The following is a 15,029-nucleotide window of genomic DNA, read 5'->3' as shown; positions in this document are numbered from 1 at the left end:
TGCTATCTTGGGAAGAGGTGGGTTTTAAGCCCAGACTTGAAATAGCTGAGTGCGGATGCCTGACGAAGTGAAGGAGGGAACTCATTCCAAATGCAAGGTCTTGAGACAAAGAAAGAATGGCGGCCGACAGTGGAGTGTTTGAATCTGGGTATGCGTAAACAGAGTGGATTCGAAGCCGATTGTAGAGAGCGAGATGGGGTGTAGATGTGAAGGCAGCCACAGAGATAGGAAGGGGCAGATTTGTGAATACATTTATAACATACAGTGCAGATCTTGTATTTTATCCTGTGTGAGGCAGGGAGCCAATGAAGATGTTATAAAAGAGGAGTGATGTGCTCAGATTTTTTCTTTCTGAGGACAAGTCAGGCTACAGAGTTTTGTATGCACTGAAGGGACTGGATGGATGAAGCAGGCAAACCAGACAATAGAGAGTTACAGTAGGCGAGGTGAGAGAGAAAAAGAGAAATGACAAGTTTAGATGTTGTGTTGGTGGACAGATATTTTTGAATGGAACTGATGCACTGTCATTGACAATAGCAGGACTGACAGGTCTCTTCCAGAGAAAAAGCTAACTGAACACCACCACAGCACTATATAGCAATGGAGTGTAAACCAGTCACAGTCTGCTGGTTTTCACATAGGCGCATGAAGCACTGTGACGCATGCCATCATCATCTTCAATCAAAATGGATCACCTGACATGGTTTTATTATTGCATCATTTAACCCCTAGGCTGCCTATATGACAAGATAACTCGTCGTTGCAAGCATGTACGCTTCACTGCCACATTGACGAGATAACTCGTCATTGAAATATTCTGACTTTTCCCTGCTTTGCATTCAGTTTGTTGACAAAAATGCTGGTAGCTTTAGCTTGGAGAATCTCTCTACATTCTATTCACAGCTAGAAACACCATCAACATCATGAGGCAGTCCTTTATTTGAACGTTTTGGTTGGGTTACTGGCCGCAGTGTTTGCCTGGCTCCACTCCCCACTCACTCAACAAAATGTCGGACTGATGCCGTGCTCAAGACATGCGATCGTGGCAAACTAAATCAACCAAGATTGCTTTCTTTAGCTGATGCTCAGAAAGAACTGAAGCGTAAATTCAAAGAATACAGTGATGAACATTTATAGGACGATTTACTAGAAAATAAAGGAAGCAATCAAGAGAGTGGCCAAGATATGACTATCAGTGAGTGATGCCGGCTGTACAGGTATAGCAGACGACATAAAGTGACTGAATTTTTAGCAAGACACAGTGTGAGCGATTTTCTTGGCTCTCGGCCAACGTGGTCTGATGAGAACTAGATAAAGTGATCACGTGAGAGGGGTGAAGAGGAGGGGGGTGGAGACTGAGGGGGCGTGGCCTCACATCCATATTATCACTTGGAGAAGTCACAATGCATTGTGTATCTATCTTTTTTCTTTTTCTTTTTTTCTTCTTTTTTTTTGTGGTTGTTCTAGTATGATTTTGTGTGCGCAGATATCTATTTGTCCAGACAAGATGGTATTTTAGTGCAAATTACTGACTAATGTTTGTAATGAACAAGTTCAAAATATGACAAAAAACAAAACACTGATTTCAAAACAACAGCATGTCATTAAAAATATATGAAATGGGAAGAAAACATGCGTTTTGTATTCTTTATTCATCTACCTTTCAGAAAATATATACTTTTATGGGTCTTTCTCCAATAACAAAGAGCACAGAATTTTTTGAAAATTTATACCCATTTTTTGTGAAAAAAACCCCTGGCAAATAGATTTCATTTAAATCTTAGTTTCCTGGCAGCGAATGGGTTAAGATAGACAAAAGGACCGATGCATGACCTGATTCAAGGCAAGGCAAGGTAAGAACTTTATTTCATGTGCCCTCTCAGGAGGCATTGAAACATTACATACATGCACCTTTTGCACATACCAAATAAAGAAGAAGAGTGATGTCAAAAACAGGGGGGGGAAAATCCATTTGAGAAGACATTGCAAATATATATTCACATGTAAATTTTCCTTGGCTTTTTACAAAAATCTTTTTCCTATCAATAGACAATTTTTTTTTTGTTGTTGTTGTTGAAAAAACAACATATAGAAGGAATAAAGGATTTAACAATATCCTTTTACAGTATTTTTTCAGAAAACACAATAACCTTTGTGCTCACACCTACACACATTTTTTGCTCTGTAACACAAGTAATTAAGCCACTTCCATTAAATTTCATGACTGTTTATAATGTACCATACTACATATCAACTAACATTATTTTGTTTTATCCATAAACAAAGAAATAAATAAACAGTAAATGTCCCAGTACTCAAAGAATAAATTTTGCGCGCCATACATCGTGGGTGTGGAACCACCCATACTTGCAAAGAATGCCTTTCGCGCCACAGACTGTTTATGCGACGTCACTCGCACTAGCTAGAGAGAGAGAGAGGGAGGGTCGTGGGAGGAGGGGGCAGGGGGGGCAGGCGTTGGTATGAAAGTGTTTCTTGTCCACCATTCGGAATTAGTGCCACCAAGATCAGGCCAGATTCGGTTCTGTCTGCTACTACCTTTTTGTCTGTTGTGCATGATGTACTTGTTCATGTCTGCAGTTTTACTCTGAAGTTTAACTCATTTCAAAAATGGATATTTATCATACTAGATAAAAGAACTGATTTAAATACAATTCAGAATGAACTGTTTTTATTGTAAAAAAAAAAAAAAAAAAAAAAAAAAAAAGATAATCAGAACTGATTGGTAACAGCTATTTATATCTAGTTGGAAAAAACTTTTTTGAGAACTAGATAGTATTGTATGTCTGAAATCCATTGATCTATATCTAGTTGATACAGATTTTTTTTCTTATTCCAATCAGTTCAAAACAAAGGAAACCTGCCTATGAAGAAAAAAAAAGCACCAGGAATGCTGACATCTCAGTCAAGGGAAAGGGACTGGTATGGTACCAGTGCCGCAGGCATCAGTTGAACTCCATACAGTAAACACACTGTGCTCATGTATGCCATCGCATAATGCGATAAGGGAGGAGGGGACTGGGGAAAGAAGGGGAAGGGCAAGAAAGAATCACACTTGTGTGGGCACTTTCACAATCCTTTCTGACAGCATATGGAATGGATGTGCATGTGCATGTGTTTGTGTGTGTGTGTGTGTGTGTGTGTGTGTGTGTGTGTAGAGGATGGGGTGTGGTGTGTGTGTTTATGCACATAAACACAAAAATGAAAGAACAGTATTTCCTATAAGCCTAAAATCTGATACAAAACCAAAAAAACATTTCTGTTCGTAATGGAGATGCATCTTTTGCACTTCGTCTATAGATCCCTGATCTAAATAACATCTACAAGCTGCAGCCACCAAATGTACCACTGCATCATCATCTGACATAATTTCGTCACACACACACACACACACAGAGTATTTGTCAAATGTTGCGGGGTTTCGTTCCACAAAGTGTGGCTGGACAGGGACAGAGATCGCGTGCGCATTTGTGTGTGTGTTTACGTGTGTGCATCAGTCTGTACATGTGTGTGCATATATGTGCAAGGGCGGTGTGTGTGTGTGTGTGTGTGTGTGTGTGTGTGTGTGTGTGTCTTGCCGGACCATGAGAACATCAGTACGCTCCAAAGGGCGGGAGTGAATCATTGTTTATTCGTTGTTATAAAGCGCGCTTGCTTTGTTTGTTGCTTTTGATTCAAAGCGTGCTAGATTTCATCAAAACAACTCAGAACTGACTCTCAGTCAGTTCTAAGTAATACATAATGTTTGGCACAAGAGAGCTGCCATCAACATGTACAGAACAGATCAGACCGAAAGGGGTCTTTCATTATTATCCGTCGCGGGGACAGACGTAAAGAGTGTGTTATTTTTCTTTCTTCGATTTTGTCGTCAAATACATCGTCGTTAACGTTGCAACACCTTAAAATGGTGTCCAGACAACATTATACCAAAGTTTCACCCCCTTCCCCCTCCCCATTTTTCTCTCCGGATTTGCACATATCTCAGAATGGCCTCTGGCTGGGGTTTTCTGCGGCAGTCAGGTCTGACTAAAAGTTCAGTTGTTTTTTTAAAACGTAGTTTTTTTTGTTTATAATGAAATGGAAAAGCCCATTTACGCGAAGTTCTCACATCCCTGCATTTGGTCAAGCGCTTGAGTAAATGCATGCATGCAAGTGGAAACCAGACATGAAAGTTTGCTAAAGGAAACGTCAAATTTGTTTTACTGACAGATGTGGGTTACCGACAGTACACCCACGACGTACAGCAAGGTCTTGTTTCTTCAGAGAAACTATGGGTGTTTGTACACCCACGACATATGGCAATGGATCAGCTCCTATACAGAAAGCATGGGTTGCTGTGCACCCATGACATATGGCGAGGGGTCTTTCCTTCATAGAAAGCATGGGTGTCTGTACACCCACGACGTACGGGAAGGGGTTAGTTCCTACACAGAAACCATAGGTTGCTGTACACCCACGGCATATGGCAAGGGGTCTTTCCTTCATAGAAAGCATGGGTGTCTGTACACCCACGACGTACGGCACGCAAAATTTTAGGCGACGTACAGGAAAGGATAAGCAGAATCTAATGGAGTTTAGGGGAGTTCTATAATAACTAGATAAACATGTTTGTCTGATGCTGTCAAAAAAAGTGCACAAAAACAAATAGTGAAACTTATCAGCAATGTCATTTGTGCAAAATTTATCACAGATTCTTTCATTTCTGAGTAAACTGTCAAAATCCTGTCTAACAACAGGCAAAGCATTGCTGGTTGTTTTAAATTTTTATAACTCAAACACACAAGTATTTGGTTACACTGTAAAACAAGCGTCTTGACTAAAGACCGAGCATCCTGTAATCAATATACTAAGTATCATTATCTACATTATCTACTTGTCTATACCAATCTTGCAAAAAGTGATCTTTTCAAAAGCACTTCACTTTCTCTTTGAACCAAGCTGTAAATCAAAATTGTGCTGGTTCAAGCAGAAACTAATTAATCCAATTTCATTCAAGACAGTCCAAGTATTTTTCAGGCATTGGTTTTATGATAAGAAACTCTAGGGAGAGCTGGACAGTACAAGGTCTTCAGAGAAGAAGCCCCCCTCAGTCAAGTGTTTCAGCCCTTAACTCCTTACACTCTAAGGGGGACGGGCTGCACCCAGGTCATGACTCCTGATGCCCTTGTATTGCCACCTTTTCTTTTTCTTTTTTTCCCCCCTGGTCCTCAGCAGGTTCAAACCCGCGCCTCCAGGGTGGTCGCCACTTCAGAACTGAGTCACTGTTTTCTGGCAGACGATTTAACCACTGAGACATCGTACCCCTAGTTTGAGTAGGGAAATTTAATCCTTTTGAAGTTTACTTTCATTCCTCCTCGACCAGATCCAGCTGGAACTCTTTTCTGCTACTTCTGCCATTGCGTTGAGAGCCCATGTCCTCTCTCTGCCAGAAATCGACAGCTGTTTCATGAGGCTGCAGGCAGATGCGCCCACAAACCCTCATGCACTGATCTCTATGGCGAGGACTTTGGCTTGGAAGCCAGATTCTCTCAGGCTGCTGGCTAGACTGGCATACTTCTCGGTCTTGTAGATGTGGGCTTCCTCCATTCTGCTTTCGTATGGCACAGTAAGCTCAATCAGAATCGCTTGTTTCGTTGCCTTGGAGTGTGGTACCATGTCAGGTCTCATGCTGCCCTTGCTGATGATTTCCGGGTGTTTCTTCCCCTCTGGTAGGTCAACTGTGCATTCCCAATCTTTGGCACCATCAAGCAGCCCACGTTTCCATGCTTTGGAAACTTTGGATGCTGTTGGATGCTGTTCGTGTGCAATTTCTTTTAGCACTTGGTTGTGCCTCTATGTGTACCGTCCGTGGCTCAACACCGCTTTGCATGAGCTGAGGATATGTTCCACTGTTCGTTTGCCATGGCAGAGTGGGCATGCAGGGTCATCTGCTTTCCCCCATTTCACCAAGTTTGTATTTGAGGGAAGGAAGTCGTACACAGATCTTAGGATGAAGCTGATCCACATGTCGCTCCAGCTGAGGCTCCTCTGGAGTGCATTTTCCCATGTTGTCCACTGCCCCTGCTGGCCTTGCTGGAGTGCCTTCTGGCCTCTATTATCATCCTCTTCCTTCTTGATCTCCTGTATGATCATGTCTCTTTTTGCTTTCCCCCTTGCCTTGGACCACCATTCCATCTTTGTAAATCCCATGCCTTGTCTGTTGGTTTGGGTGTGTCCTATTATTTCCTTCGTTTTAGGCTTTCTTTCGCTGCACTGACTGCCTCCCTGACTTTCCATTTTCTGCCAGTCTTCAGCTTAGTTTGGTTGGATCTCACAATACTGTCACCTGAATCTTCGAGCATGCTGAGAAGTCTTGCCTTCCCTACTTTGAATTCTTCGACAAGGGACTTCAGAGGTAGCCTCAGCTTTGCTTGACTACAGTAGAGTGCCACGTCAGTGAGACCAGGTGGAACACCAAGCCATTTGCACGTGTACTTGTTGATCTTTGCCTCAATCGACTCGATCGTGCTACAGCTGATATCATATATCAGGAGAGGCCACAGGAGCTTTGGAATCAGCATGGACTGTAGGCACCACACTTTGTATTTGCCAGGAAGGCCACACTGGTCTAGGATATGCAGGCCTTCTTCTGCTGTCTGCTTGGTTTCCTTTCCTCTTTTTGTGTCTTTCAAGGACTCATCATACCATCTTCCACGGCTCCTGACTGGTTCATCTGACACTGTTGGGATGGCTTGGTTGGCTACAGTGAATGTGACTGTTTCAGCTACCTTTCCTTTACGCAGTGAGAGACTCCGTGATTTCTTTGGTTTGAAGTTCATCCTGGCTGAGGCAACTAGCTCGTTCAGCCGCTTCAATATTTCATGGGTGTCATCCTCTTTTGTTGAAAGGACTGTTGTGTCATCCATGAAGGCTTTCAAAGGAGGTATCTGGTATCCGTTACTGAGGTTGGCTCGATCCGTTCCCTTCATTGAGGCCTTCAAGATCACTTCCATTGCCAGCATGAACAGGACTGGAGAAACTGCACAGCCCATGGCTATGCCCACTTCCAGATTGATCCAATCTGTCGTGTATTCCTTGGTGGTGAACCGCAATGAGAAGCCATGAAGTACTTCTTCAGCATTTCCCTGATGTTCGTTGGTACATGGTGCATCTTGAGAGCCAGTTGGATCATCTCATGAGGAACTGACCCGTACACATTTGCCAGATCCAGCCATACCACGTCAAGGTTCTTTTTCTCTGCTTTTGCTCTTTGGATTGCATCCCAAATCATTGTGGCATGTTCTGCACAGCCAGGAACTCCTGGGATGCCACCTTTCTGGACTGACACATCCAGGTACTCATTTTCTGTGAGGTATTTTGTCAGTCTTGCAGCCATGACAGAGAAGATTTTTCCTTTGACATTCAGGAGCGATATTGGTCTGAACTGGCTGATGGTATTTGAATTCTGCTCTTTCGGGATGTACACGCCATCAGCTATCATCCACTGGTCGCTGATCTTTAGGTTCCTCCATGCTGACCTTATCACTCTGTGGAGCCACTCAAGGACCTCAGGACATTTCTTGTACAGCAGGTATGGTATTCCGTTTGGCCCTGGTGATGATTTGGCCCTGGCTTTCTTGACCACTTTCTGTATTTCCTCAAGGGTTGGTGGTATATCGCTGAACTTCTCTGGTTTCCTGGGATGAACCAAACCCTTAAGATCTAGTGGTTTCTTGCTTTGCGGATCAGAATATGCTTTCCTGAGGTGCTGTTCAAGTGTTTATTTGTCCACTGTGAGTGTGTGAGTCCCTGATTTGGGCTGCTTGAACAGTTTCCTGGCGAACTGAAAGGGGTCTCGGAAGAAGCAATCTTGTGTCTTCTTTTTGCTCCTTTTCCTCCTAGCTGATTCTGCTTTCTTGAGGGCACTGTGCTTTGCTTTCAGGTCTTTCCAAAGTTTGTGTAGGCCCTGCTTCTAAAATTCTGAAGCTGTCTTCATCGTTTTCTTGAGTTTTCTTTTTGCATTTTGGATGCTGTCCATTTCTCACTGTCGCCTGGATTTTTAAGGTGTTCTTGTCTTTGGTTCTTTCACTCCATAGGTTTCCCGACATGTTGTGTACACGATATCTCCGTATGTGGCTAACTTGTGTTCCAAGGTGCTCTTTCCTATCAGCGCATCAAGTTTTCGAACTAATCTCTGGTCCAACTCTTCCCATTCCGTTTTTGCACTTGCAGGTGGCAAGTTTAGTTTCTGGCATTTGGCATCAAGATCTTGTTCGATTGATTCATCTGAATTATTAGGGTGGATGTCCTTGGCACTGTGGTCTGAATCCTGGCCAAGGTCTTCTAACGTCCTATCTGCTGGTGCAGTGCGCTGCTGAGCATTCGTCAGATTCTTCATACAACCCTTTTCGGTCCTGTGGATCTTCATGCCACGCTCTGTGAAGAATTTCCGCCAACAGACACATGGGAATTCCATCAGTTCTGAAATTGTAGTCCATTTACCGTTTCCAGTCATAATTCTGTTGGCGCCAATGGATTCATCATTCTCTCCCCCTTTCGGTGAATCCTGGGAGCATCTCTTCTTTGAACAACTTGTAGCAACTGATTAAGGGTAAGGTGGGCTGCCAACCCATGGAATCTGAGAGTCTAGTCTTTCCCAGTTCTGATATATACTGGTGCTGTATAATTAGTAAACAACCAAAGGCAACTTCTAAGTTCCTTGTTTTGCTGTCTGAATCAGGTCTGGCTGTATTGTGTGGCAGCCTATACATTTCACATGGACAAGTCTGAACCACAAGAGCTTCCAACATGCTTCTCTGCCATAAAGTGGAAACAGGTAATGTGTCAGTTTCTGAACGCAGAGATCAGACAGGAGAACAACAGACAGGAAGATGAGAAAAACATTGTTCTGTTTGATATAAATAAACCTGCACTTTCCATTCTTTCTGTCCTCCTCTCCTCTGATGAGGAAAAAGTCGGTTATGTTGGTGTATTGGCACTTCCAAGGATAAACACACATGCACTTGCGCTGACTGAATACAGTCCAACTCCTAGCTGCTACTTGACAGAAAACATTGATAAACTAACTATTCTGTTGTCCAGTATGGGAAAAAGCCCTGCTGTGTGACGTATTGATATCAATGAACCGTTACCCTTTGGTGAGCCTTCTCTCTGGTGGCCATGTCATTCCTGTCCTTCAACAGTTTCTCCACCAGCAGTTCAAACTGGTCACGGTAACTGAACTCTTGTCAAGGAGCATTGCAAAAACTGTAATATTCACTCATACAACTGTGTGCATATGCCATGCTTTAACTGAATTGTACAACAAGGCATCAGATTTAGGATGTATTTCTCTTCCCTTGCTCTCCCTGGGATGCAGACAGATGCCCCATTCTATGAACAAGCATCACAAGGACTTGGAAACATCCTCACACCAAACACTTAGGCACACTGACATAACCACACTTAACTCAGTAAAAGGATACAAGTTCTCCAAGGAATCGATCTCATCCTGGCGTTTCTTAGCCTGCTTTTCTCGCTGCTCTTTTGCGTAGCGCCGCACCTCCCGAATTCTCTCCTTCTGGATTGCCAGACCATCTTTGAAGAGGTTTTTGAAAATCTGCCCAAATAACACTACAGTCAGTGTATTGATAAAATAAAAGGGAAAAAAGTAAATAACTGTTTCAATGAAAACTAAGCATGTGTCTATGAACGCATATGTGTGCATGTCCCAAATCTGTGTATTTTTCTTTATCTTTTTTCTCCCTCGCAGTGAAGGTTGTATTTCTCAAGAAAAACACATGTAATCCAGTTCAACATAAAGTCATCAAAAATGCAAAACCACAATGCTGCATCTGCGTATGTGTGTCTGTTTGTTTACATTGTGTGTGTGTGTGTGTGTGTGTGTGTGTGTGTGTGTGTGAGTGTATTCATGTTGAGTCGGTATGTCTATGTATCATGTGTGTGGTTTGTGTGTGGTGGTGGTTGTGTGTGTGTGTATGTGTGAGTGCATGCGTTTGTGTGCATGTGTGCATGTGTGTGTGTGTGTGCGTGCGTGTGTGTGTGCGTGCGTGCGTGCGTGCATGCATGTGTGTGTGTGCATGCATGCCTGTATCTGCCTGCCTGCGTGTGTGTACGAGTGAGTGAAAGTTTCCCTTGTTTCTGATTCACTTTCGCCAACTCCTAAACCTCTAGTGGATATAAAACAGCTGCCAGATGTGAACATATATAATAATACAGGCTGTCAGTCAAGCACAAACACAGTCAAGTTGTCTCACCATTTCTTCCTTGCTGCGTCTCTTCAGCATCTTGGACCGGGCACGCACTTGGTACTCGTTGTAGTAGCGGCGAGCACGCGCTGACTGGGACCTCTTCTCCTGGAGCTTGTTGTTCAGTGACACCTGCTGCCTCTTCTGCTCCTTGATCTGTTGCTGCAGGAGACAGGACACCGTTCATGGTTACGGTCGTTTGAGGTCGGTGACCACATCAATGTATCAATGCAAGTTACCAAATTAATGTACTGATGATGCAGGCTGCCAAATTTGTGTGTGTGTATATGTGTGTGTGTGTGTGTGTGTGTGTGTGTGTGTGTGGGAAGCTATCATAGATGAACTTGCATGCACACATGCATACACATGCAAATATGTGTGCAAGTATAGACACAAACAACACATGCTAAACATACCTATAAATATCAAGTTCATATAAACATATATATATATATATATAATGATTTAACTGTCCAAGTTACTCTCTTCTTGCACACACACACACACACAAGCAAGTTGGGAGCAAATCATTAATTGCTGCTCAAATATAAACCACAAAGTTGCAAAACACTGACCATTCTCTGGCTGTGATCCAACTGTTTCTTGACAATGCTGGCCAGCATTTCATGTTTCTTGGCTGCCTCCTCCAGCTGTAAACCACACACACACACACACACACACAAATACATAAATACACTGACCAAAAGAGGTTAAAGACCATGTTCATTTTCCCCTGTGTTTAAAAAAAAAAGAAGTGAACATTGTTGTTATAAAATTTGACATACTGTTATTGCAAGGACTTCAGAAAAACCAGCTGATGGCAGTTGGATGGATATGACCATTCCTCGAGGTTGACAAGCACACACATTCTTTCACGACTTTGGAAACAGCACAGACCAAACTTTCAGTTTCAGTTGTAAGGAAACTTGAGTTTCGACTTGCAATTTGTGAACTTTGCTGTCATTTTCAAACAATGTGTGTTTTAAATCTTGATAATCTTTGCTGGCATGATTTAAATGCAGTGTGTAACCAAAAAGGTCACAGAATTCAAACAGAAATATGACAACACAAGGGATAGCACCCCTAGCTTTAATACTGCTCCAATGGAAGTAGTGCTTCTTTGTATTTGGCAAGATAAAAAAAAAAAGAGAAATATTTTGTTCTTAAAAAACATATACACATATATTGCCAATGCCATCCTGGCCTACACAGACGCACTGTGTGAAGGCCTCTTCTTACCTGAACCTGGGCTGTACTCTTCCGACGCTTGTTTTCTTCGTAAGCTCGTGTAAGATTTTCAATCTGCGTGATGCCTTGACGCCACAGTTCATGCCAGGTGTGCTCAGAAAGATACAGATGGGGGAATTCTTCCAGCAACACTGGCATCAGGTCCTCGTCATCAGCCAGAGACACTGAAAAGCCATAACAGGTGTTCCAGGGAAACAAGCAACAGTGTAAAGCAACAAGCTTATTTCAATGACTCTTTGGGTGCTACCAGGTACGGATTTCTTTCATACGGGCTGCTGGCACAAACCAAGTACTATTCATTGGCAACACAGGAGGAACTTCTGCCAGCTGTGGTTGAATCTTTTGTCCTTTCTGCTAAGCAGATTTTTATTTTGAGAAAGTGAGAGAGAGAAAGAGAGTGAAAGTGAGAGAGTGAAAGACAGAGTGAGTGAGTGAGTGTGTGTGTGTGTGCGCACATGCGTGCATGTGCGTGTGTGTGTGTATGCATGTGAATGACTGTTAGCTTGAAAATGGATATGTCCTCAACTAATTTTGTTCCTGAAATTTCAGAGATATACATTTACATCTTCCACATAAAATTGTACACACTCGAATTCTTTTAAAAATTACATGTAAAAGAAAGAAATGAAAACAGCATACAGTTCCCCAAAAGTGCTATTTGCCATTTGTTAAACAATACAGAAATGAAAACAGCACCCATTTTCTGATGAAATGCCTTTTGTTGAATATTCCACTTACATGGTCGTTCACGAGGCTTCTGATTGTCTAATGAGGTGGACCTTCTTGTTTTCTTGCTGGGTTTCAGAGTCTTGGACTTCTTGGTTTGGGGCAGCAAGAACCCTGCAATCATCAGTGACAATGATGATGACACCCTGCTGTGTCAGTATGATTAACTTGCAACTGTGGTCACAGATGGGCACAGTGGATCAAATTAAAAGACTGTACAAAAGCAGAGTGTTCTTTTCTTTAGTTTAGAGCAGTTTTCATGGAAGCACGCAGTCTGTTAACAACAAACACTTTCTGATTCTTATTCTTTCTTTGGGGAAGCTTTCAACACATCCAAAACACTTTCCAGTTTTTCCTCAACTTAAACCATTCCAGTGAGGGCGATCTTGACATGGTCATTGTTTTTTTTCCTTTCTTTCTGCATTTGTGGGCTGTAGCTCTCACACTGACTGGTATCTATGTGGTGCTTTATGCATATCTGGTGTGCTTTATGTATATGACTGTTTTAGACTGCCATTTACGCAGCCATACTCCATTTCAAGGAGTGTGCATGCTAAGTGTGTTCAGGTTTCCATAACCCACTGAACACTGACATGAATAAAGTGATCCATACCATGCATATTTGATCATTTGCATATGTATACACACAAAAGGGATTAAGGCACTAGCAAGTTTGCCCATGCCCAACCTGGCATCAATACCAAGCCTGGACAAAGGATACCAGGATTGAAAGTCAAATGCTCTATCAACTTAGCTATTGCGCACATCGGCACTGTCATAAAGTACGTCTACATCAGAAGTATTAGTAAATAGCTTGATGAACAAAAAGAAAGGAAGAACTACTCTGCCAAATACAAACATTCTAAATCCACAGTCAATGTTTCTTTTGTGACAAGCACAAGCACAGGTAATGTCATCACACCAACAGACAGCAATTTGTGATAGTTTATATATCAGACTGCAGAAAGGCTGCAACAGATACTGTAGATCTCAATCATTATGTATCAACAGCATGTCCACTCATATCACTGTTTTATTCATGCAATCATCTAACCCTATCTAAGAAGCCGCAAGCAGGCCTTGTGCTACCATCTTAAACTAATTCACAAATATCATTGCAATGCACTGTTCACCAGGAGAACACAAACACCACTAAATAAGTTTAACTTCAATATTCACAACAATTATCACCTTTTGGTTTGGCTGCTGGTTTGTCTTTCTTTGGAGAACTGGCCACTAACATCAACAGTTTCTTGTACTCCTCTTCCTGTACAAGTCCAGTCAGTGGTCAAAATGAATATATATTCTTATTGTAAAGCCTTCTTTGTTCGCTTACAAACATGCACCCATACACAGATATAAAACCAATGCAAACAATCACATACAAAATCAAAATATGTACACTTACATACATGACTGCACACACACATTCACACACAGACACACACACACATGTGCATGCACTCACACACAGATATTCAAACACATGTAGAGATATAGGATATCAATCAGAACATATTTCATTATCTTATATCTGCATTCATTTACAGCGATGATTAAGAAGAAAATGCATTATAAAACAATTCATTTTCAGATGATAAGCCACTGAAGGTCATCTACATACCATGTCTTTCATGAGCTTGCGATCGTTACTGAGCAGACCTTTCACTTCATCCACAGCATCATCAAACTCTTCCTCATACTGCTTCTTCACAAACTGAAACAGTATGCACGTCACAAACAAATAATCAGATAGCTCTGAGTTGATGAAGACCCACTATATACATATTCATCACATTTCAACACAGACAAAACTTAGACACAATCTCCCAATCCTTAAACAGTTGATGGAACTCTCATTCTCTCTCAAAGACATATATTCCATCAAATGTGTATATATGGAAGTGTGTGAGTGCTGTGTTTCTGCGTGCAAAAGCATACATGAACACAAAGGTGTCAGTTGTCACCCAGTTACATCATTACTTATTTCTGGCTTCAGCTGTCGGACAGTCATTCTGATGAAGATGTCTGGAAAAAGGCAGTTAATCATGTCAAGTTTGATGTGAACAGACAAGGTGGTTCCTAAAACATAGGGTAGCATTTCCTATCACCTACTCACAGTGCTGTTTAATTCATGCACCACTTATTCTAAAACTCACACAGACACACACAAACTTATCTTGACATCCTTGAACATGAACTGTTTCATAATAAAGTACTCTTCCCAATACCTTCACATATTTTCTAAAATACATCCACCCAACCCCCAACCCCATGACTCATCATCCACCTCACACTCCTTACATCTTGCTTCTTCTGGAACATCTTATCCTCCGTCTCCAGATGTCGCTGAGCACTGGCCAGTGTGGGTTTGCCCATCTCGTGCAGTCTTGTGGACAGTTTCGCCCGTCGATCCTTGATCTCTTTGCCGTCCACAGGTCGGCTGCTGGCAGTGTCTGTGTCATCCTCCTCTGCCCTCTCCACCCGCTCTGCCCTCCGCTCTGCCCTCCGCTCTGCCCTCTCCACCCGCTCTGCCCTCTCCATCCGCTCCCTCACCTCCGCAGCCTTTCTGTGAGAGCTTACCTTCTCCGCTCTCTCTGTGGGCCTGGGACCACTGAGGCACACAGAAATATGTTGGTGTTTTTTAAGGAGAAAAACCAGATAAATTGAAGTTAATAAATAACATTCTGTGTGAAAATAGTAAATCAAATTAGACATTGCATTTTCACTTAAAGGAAATTTTCTACCTAAAATCTTTAGGGTTGTCTCACTTGAGCGCAGTTGAGCGTC

General features: G+C 42.3%; 1 protein-coding gene across 2 annotated transcripts in view; it reads right to left on the bottom strand.

Annotated features, from left to right (window-relative positions):
- The window catches only part of LOC143292758 (uncharacterized), a 38,587-nt gene that overhangs the window by 1,998 nt on the left and 21,560 nt on the right, over positions 1–15,029 (bottom strand). For both annotated transcript variants that reach the window (XM_076603303.1, XM_076603304.1), the window contains exons 16-24: positions 14,544–14,853; positions 13,864–13,956; positions 13,431–13,506; positions 12,252–12,353; positions 11,505–11,677; positions 10,841–10,915; positions 10,275–10,427; positions 9,483–9,616; positions 9,150–9,234 (exon numbers count right to left, since the gene is read on the bottom strand). In XM_076603303.1, the coding sequence (XP_076459418.1) occupies positions 9,150–9,234; positions 9,483–9,616; positions 10,275–10,427; positions 10,841–10,915; positions 11,505–11,677; positions 12,252–12,353; positions 13,431–13,506; positions 13,864–13,956; positions 14,544–14,853 (1,201 nt within the window). The remainder of the gene's footprint in view (positions 1–9,149; positions 9,235–9,482; positions 9,617–10,274; positions 10,428–10,840; positions 10,916–11,504; positions 11,678–12,251; positions 12,354–13,430; positions 13,507–13,863; positions 13,957–14,543; positions 14,854–15,029) is intronic.

The sequence above is a fragment of the Babylonia areolata genome, chromosome 18 (genome assembly GCF_041734735.1).
Source record: "Babylonia areolata isolate BAREFJ2019XMU chromosome 18, ASM4173473v1, whole genome shotgun sequence".
Lineage (NCBI taxonomy): Eukaryota > Metazoa > Mollusca > Gastropoda > Neogastropoda > Buccinidae > Babylonia > Babylonia areolata.
The sequence above is the reverse complement of the archived record's forward strand: the minus strand, read 5'-3'. Positions and strand labels throughout refer to the sequence as shown.